Below are 6,866 nucleotides of genomic sequence, written 5' to 3' on the forward strand. Positions count from 1 at the left end.
TTGTTTAAATTCTAATCCTTACGATGCATCCGTACCATCACTCTAACCACCTGTAAGCTTGTGGAATAACCTCGTTTCCGTTACTAATGTTATTTAACTCACACGCTTTTCAACGCATGAAAAGACGGGATGTAACAAGGACCTCAACCTATTTGTTTCACCAAAAAAAATCATGAATGAGGATGTAACAAATTGCCTCAATTACAAAATGAAGATTGATATAAAATAATCTTGTGCTAATATGTACGGTGTCAACGAATTTTTAAAAACCGATTGAATTGACCAAATTGAATCGTATCGAACCAATTTTAGATTATTTTTAATAAAATCGCAAGTTTCTATATAAATCTATAATTGTATCGAATAATTAGATAGTTTTTTATTTTTATAAAAATAAATCGAAAAAATATCAAACAATACCGAAGAATTAATTTATATGTGTAAAATATATTTTAATATAAAGTTTTAAAATAATGAAACATTAAATTTCTCCTTGGGCCTGGGGTGATGAAAATGTTAATTAATACTCATTCCAACTCCAAAACCTGATATGTTACTCCTACTAGAGCTAAATCTATTCTAGCATCTTGAGACAACAATATTGATAGTAGTAAAATACAAGATATTGGATATGATTTAAACTTCTTTTATTGGATACTTAATCTTAGTAGACTTAGTTCTTGAGTCCCATCTGATTAATTTCCTTTCACTCGTGTCAACCAGATTCTTTATCTTTGCTTAATTATGTTTTACTCTACTGTAGAATAGTGAGGTGCATCTCTATTCTTGTCGTTTTTCATCTTCCGTTAATTTATCACTTTTTAAACAATAAAAAAATTTAGAGAATTTTTGTCAAAATCCTATGAAAGTATGCATGTTATCGTGTTCAATCTCTACTTGTGACTTTTTAACAAAACAAATACAAAAATTAATTGAACGGTACCGCACAGAAAACCGTTTCGAAAAGTCTAATTTTAATTATACAAAATAAATAACTGAAAAATTGATATGAAATAAATTTTATAAAATAACCAAACTGTCGTACTGTTGATATATATATATATATATATATATATGGGCCAACCACTTTGATCATGCTTCAACGTAGCTTTAACTTTATTAGGCAAAGAAATAGCTTCATTGAAGACAAGGTTACTCTTCGAATTCTCACCCAGATTGGCCATTTAATCAGCAAAGTCATTTCCCTTCCCTGAAAACGTGACTTAATAAGAATTCACGTTTCTCCATTAGTTACAAAAAATCTGCCCAATAACCTGTCGGTTTTCCCATGGTGGTTTCATAGATTTGTTAATCATGTAAACAATTAACAAAGAATCCAATTCCAGACTTTCAAGTGGTGATTATCAATACACCATTTTATTCCCTGTAACATTATATGGCCCTGGCTTCAGCCAAGTTGTTAGTAGTTAGTACTGCAGTTACCATAGAAAGAATTGACTCTTTGAATAAATAGTATACCCATGTTTTAATTTTGTGACAATTTTCTCTTAATTCATCTGTTAAATAAAATGAAACATTATTTATTTGATACACAAAAGTTTCAAATGTTCTTTTAATTTGATTTTAACATTTGGCCTTCACCCGTAGTGAACCAATAATGTGCAACCAACATAGAGACTACTAGAAGGGAACGATATTATTCATCACGCGTAAATAAAATGGACGGATGCCATGCAATTCTAGCTTGCAAGTGCACTATCTGATAAGCTTCTGCCGCCTCTATAAATTCGACCTTCAGTAACAGACTAATAGCAAGCAAAATACACAACAGACTCTCCAACATGAAGAAATCCGTTATTTTCAGCTTCCTCTTGTTTTCAACTACCCTCTCTTTGGTTCCCTTTGTAGCCTTTTCATCAACTTTCACTTCCGAAAATCCCATTATCCTGCCCACTACTATTGCTGACAATTGCCATCTCCCTGCCTCTACACTTCCTGAAGTGCTGGACATAAACGGCGAACCCCTCCACGTCAGCCAAGAGTACCAGATTCTATCCCTTAACCCGGGAGCTGGGTGCGGGGTCATAGACTCAGCCAAAATCGGAAACGCCAAATGCCCAAACGCCGTTGTCCTGCAAGGCGGGGACACTAACCTAGGCCTTCCCGTTAAATTCTTTATGAGTCATGGTCCGAGGACTCCAAAAGATGTTGTGCGTGAAACAAAGCAGATTAATATTATGTTCTCGATTCCAAGCACACCGCACTGTGGTGACAGAACTTTTTGGATGGTTGGTGATCCCGATAAGACTGCAGGGGGGCTTAGGTTCGTGGAAACTAGCCGTGTCGTAACAGCTCCACACGACGATTTCACGATTGAAAAATTAACTAAGAAATCACCGTTTTACAAGATAAGGCATTGTCCTAGCCAATCTATTTGTTCAGATGTGGGCTTGACACACCATGGGGGACGCAGGCGTCTGGCTCTTACTAAACAGCCTTTAATGGTTGTCTTCAAGAGAGTCCAGAAGAGTACAACTGATGGATAATTAATTATGCTTAACCTGGCTTTCGAAATTATGTGGAATTCGATATTTCGCTCTATGTAAATGTAAAGCTTATGAAGTATATTATATGAATAAAGAAGCTAGGATCTAAATATATTAATCATCTCTCTCCACATCATTCCCACAGTATATTAAAATATTTTAGTTATGTTTTCGGATAAATTTGCAAGCAAAAAGGAATACATAAGAATACAAGATGCATGCACGCATTTTTTCATAGCCTTTGATTCTAAATAATACTGTAAAATTTATCTAAAATTTGTGTTTGCGTGTATGATTCAACCATTCTGTTTAAGAAAATGCTTGACGGTAGATTGTTTCATCCATTTACGAGATGCTTAAAAATACAATTAAGGGTTATTAAATGGACAAATTAGATTGAATTTGAACGAATTAAAATGTAATCACTAGTTAATAAATGGGTAGACCAAGCTAATAATGATATTGCCACGTGAATGTGTTACAGAGCAGAGTACCGAAGAAGTCAAGCTGATTGATCAATGACAATAAAAGGATATAAAAGGACTTGCCTTTTCCATTTAATCACTTATTTAGGTTGTCACTTTAATTTGAAACCAACTCCTCTCCATTTTATGATGTTTTCATTTTTTCTAGAATGACTAATTTAGATTTTATTTAATGTAAAATATTCTTCATTATGGTTAAGAAAATAGTAACATTTTTATGTATATTAAAAGAGTTAAAGTTTAATTCACCGTGATTTTTTTATACTATCAGGTAATATTGAGCTATCAGGCCAACTTTCTTTAATTTCTTTTTCTGTTTTTTGTAAAAAAATAAACACTCCTTGGCTTCTTCCACCACAATTGCACTCTTTTTCCTCTCCTACAAACGCTCCGTCTTCCCTCATCTCTCAAACAACCTAGTATTTATTTTCTCTCTCCTTGGCTTCTTCCACCACAATTGCACTCTACCAATTTATTTCCTTATCTTGAATCAAACCCAATTTTCTTTGATAAGTTTTTCTTCTCTGGCTTGTTTCCAGGATTTATTAGTACTTTAATTAATTGTTTTGAAGTGTTCATAGCAAAGGAGAGAAGAAAGGGGTAGTGGAAAGGGAGAGGGAGGAAGAAGACACGTAGTGAAAAAAAGGTTCTCATAATTTCCTTCATATTCTAAGTGACATACTGACAATGGACAATGAAACGAATTTCATCTCTTTCGGCCTCTTCTTTGTATAAAATCTAATACCAGTGTACACATTATTATTCATATACATGGGAACTTCATGAATTAGGTGTTCATGAAAAAAGAAAATAATTGATGAACTGAAGAGTTTGAGAAATCCAAGGAATAAAAACAGGGAAAGAAAGCACTGCAACTTGCCGGTTTTTGCACTGCCATGGCTCCACACGACGATTTCACGATTGAAAAATTAACTAAGAAATCACCATTTTACAAGATAAGGCATTGTCCTAGCCAATCTATTTGCCCAACCTGCCCTTGTTCCGATGTGGGCTTCACATCCCATGGGGGACACAGGCGTCTGGCTCTTACTATACAGCCTTTAATGGTTGTCTTCAAGAAAGTCCAGAAGAGTACTACTGATGCATAATTAATTATGCTTAGCCTGGCTTTCTAAATTTTGTGGATTTTGATATTTCACTCTATGTAATTAGTACTTCTTTGTTTAACCTTAAAACGGATAACAATTAAATTTATGCATGATGTCAAAGATATGTGGTTAAATTCAATTCAAGATTAAATAGCGAGATATGTCAATAAATGAACAGAGAAGCAGATCTGACCAACTGTTAAGTGCGTCTGGCCTCGGGTATAGAAACCGAGGTCGATACCTTTTGTTACGAACTTACACGAAGTATAAAAAAAATGAACTTAAGAACAGATGTGAATGGATTTAAAAAGATTTTTATGATTGTTGATGTAAATTGTTTCTCTTCTTGCTATTGCTAACTTCTTTTATGAATGATAACCTCCTCTTGATATAGTAGAGGAGTTTCAACCCTAGTACAATTCTAAATAAAGCAAGTAAATCTGGTGACAGCTGTTTTACTGAGATCGACGCCGAAATAACCGGTTAAGGACGGATATTTCGGTCTCCCGCTGATGGTAGTCAATCCCCTTCCTTTATCGCCTCATCCCGGCCTGAACTCGAAGCCTCGTTCCCGGTGAGACGGTCGTACCGTGACCGAGCATAACCATAACAACGGGAAATCGAGCTTGCCTGTATCCTCGGTTTTACCCGTATACAGATAGTCCCTCCATTTCCCGAGGTACAATTATTGACGGCGGGGAATGGACCCAAATAATCTGAGCAGCCGCCTCCAATTACATAGGACGGGACCTTTAAGTCAAACCTCACTCTGCCCGATGCTAGGTCATTATTACCCAGCCGCCAAATCTTTTTGGGGAATCCTCCTTGTATCAGAATCCTTGATACGCTACAAGATCTCTTGAATCTCTTTCTATATAAAGCCCATGTCTTCTTTCTTTTCCATGCATCTGCACTTCTTCAAATCTCACTTTGTTCCACCTCAAAACCTATTGATATTCCTGCATTGAGCCCATAATACTCTTCGGATCTTCAATCTTCTTGTTCCAGGGTGTGAATACTTTTTGTTAAGGAGGACCTTCCATGATTATGGCTTACGTACCGTTATTGACTCGGGGTGAAAATCAGCATTCGTTCATGCCATCAACTGGAGCCGCTGGCTCTGATGGGGAGTTAGAATCTATCGCTGCTGGTATTGTTCTGTCGGGTTTTATTTATACGAACGACTGTAAAGTCCTTCGTCATCTTAACCCGGTGGAAGATTTCGAATCTTGTATTGGTGATAGCGCCATTACTACGGTCATGGAAGATTGACAGCTAGGCGCAGACGTCGACTTCCTCCCCGTTGGGGAGGGTGTGAAAATAAATCATCACGTTGCCGGTTATTCGTTATCATACACTTATCCCTTTGCCATAGGGTTCACCCTCCCTGTTCATAGAATAATCGAGGACTTATGCCGTCGATATCGAATATGTATCGGGCAGATCGCCCCGTAAATTTGGAGGCTCATGTTCTGCATTGAGAAGTTGGCCCATACGGCCGGGGTCGCTTTTACCCTCGATCATTTGCTTCATTTATATATACCTCGGGTGATCCGAGAGGGAATTGTTCAGTTGCTTCCCAGGGGAAGCTGAAGCCTAATCGACCCCGAAGACGATTATGATCAAGGATAGCTTCACTGGTTCGTGATGATACGCACGGTTCAACTTCACCGTCCATCGTCTGTCGATTTTCCCGAAGTATGGAACCCTTCACCGGATCCGGTTAAGCCCACGCTTGAAACTGCTATTTTTGAATGGGTGATTGCCCTTCTCCGGGCTTCTCGTAGCTTAGGCCGTTCTTGGATAAGAATGGCACCTGAAGGGTGGAAAGGCAAAGACCATGGTAACTTCTTAATCTAATCGTTTCGACCCCCATTTCCCTGTATTATATCCTAACTCAATACCTTTGGTTTCCAGGACTTCGGACGAGGAGGGCTTCCAAGGGAAAGTCGGTAGCTGAGGACGTAGTTCGGGGAAGAAGAACACTCGCTCCATCGAGTCCACCTAGACGCAGGGAGGCTGGAAGTTTTCCCGTTGTGCATTCGGGGGTTGGATCTCGAGTTCGAACTCGCCATATTATGGGAACCCGCCAGGAAATGCCTTCGGGCGAAACTACACCAGTGATTGTGCTTGATGAGGAAGATTTACCGAGATTGGATATCCCCAGGTCATCCACCTCTGGTGCAAGTCACGGGGACATCTAATCGGTATCACCCATCACTGCCGCATCCCGTGGATAGACTCAGAGATCTCATCCTCCGACTTGTTAGGTTGAGTAAGGGTGTGGCTGCCTTACTTTTGTTTTCTAATTACTGGTCGTAGAGTAGGGTTTCTTCTACTTTTTCTGATGTACTGATGTATCCGGCATAGTTGGAATTTTATGAAATGGAAAAAATCTTTAATGGAATTTTGCAAATTGGTTGTTATTGGACTTCATTGAGCATTCCATGTGTATTGTTTGTACCCAAACCTTCGTATATGCCCTTGTTATATTCAATCAGTAATCTCTTACTCCATAATCCGAAAAAACCCGACATGTTTTGCTACCAGCCATCGTAATCGAGCATCTTGTTATTAAACTCGACCACGACTAGTTCGAAACCACATCCTTTGCGAAATATCCGGAAGCTTTACTCGATCATAGAGGTGTTCGTACAAGGTCCCGATCTAGGTCTCTTCGGAAGGTCGACCCGTTTAAGCACGATCTGTTGGTTGAGTGGACGCCCCGATTCCTTCTCGCGTACGCTTCCCATGATTAGATAGGA

General features: G+C 38.3%; 1 protein-coding gene across 1 annotated transcript; it reads left to right on the forward strand.

Moving 5' to 3' along the window:
- Nucleotides 1-1,751: 1,751 nt before the first annotated feature.
- Nucleotides 1,752-2,625, forward strand: LOC132632418 (cysteine protease inhibitor 1-like). The gene has a single exon (XM_060348345.1). The coding sequence runs from the start codon at nucleotides 1,803-1,805 to the stop codon at nucleotides 2,505-2,507; it is 705 nt and encodes a 234-aa protein (XP_060204328.1). The 5' UTR covers nucleotides 1,752-1,802; the 3' UTR covers nucleotides 2,508-2,625.
- The last annotated feature ends 4,241 nt before the right edge of the window (nucleotides 2,626-6,866 follow it).

This window comes from Lycium barbarum, chromosome 3 (assembly GCF_019175385.1).
Source record: "Lycium barbarum isolate Lr01 chromosome 3, ASM1917538v2, whole genome shotgun sequence".
Lineage (NCBI taxonomy): Eukaryota > Viridiplantae > Streptophyta > Magnoliopsida > Solanales > Solanaceae > Lycium > Lycium barbarum.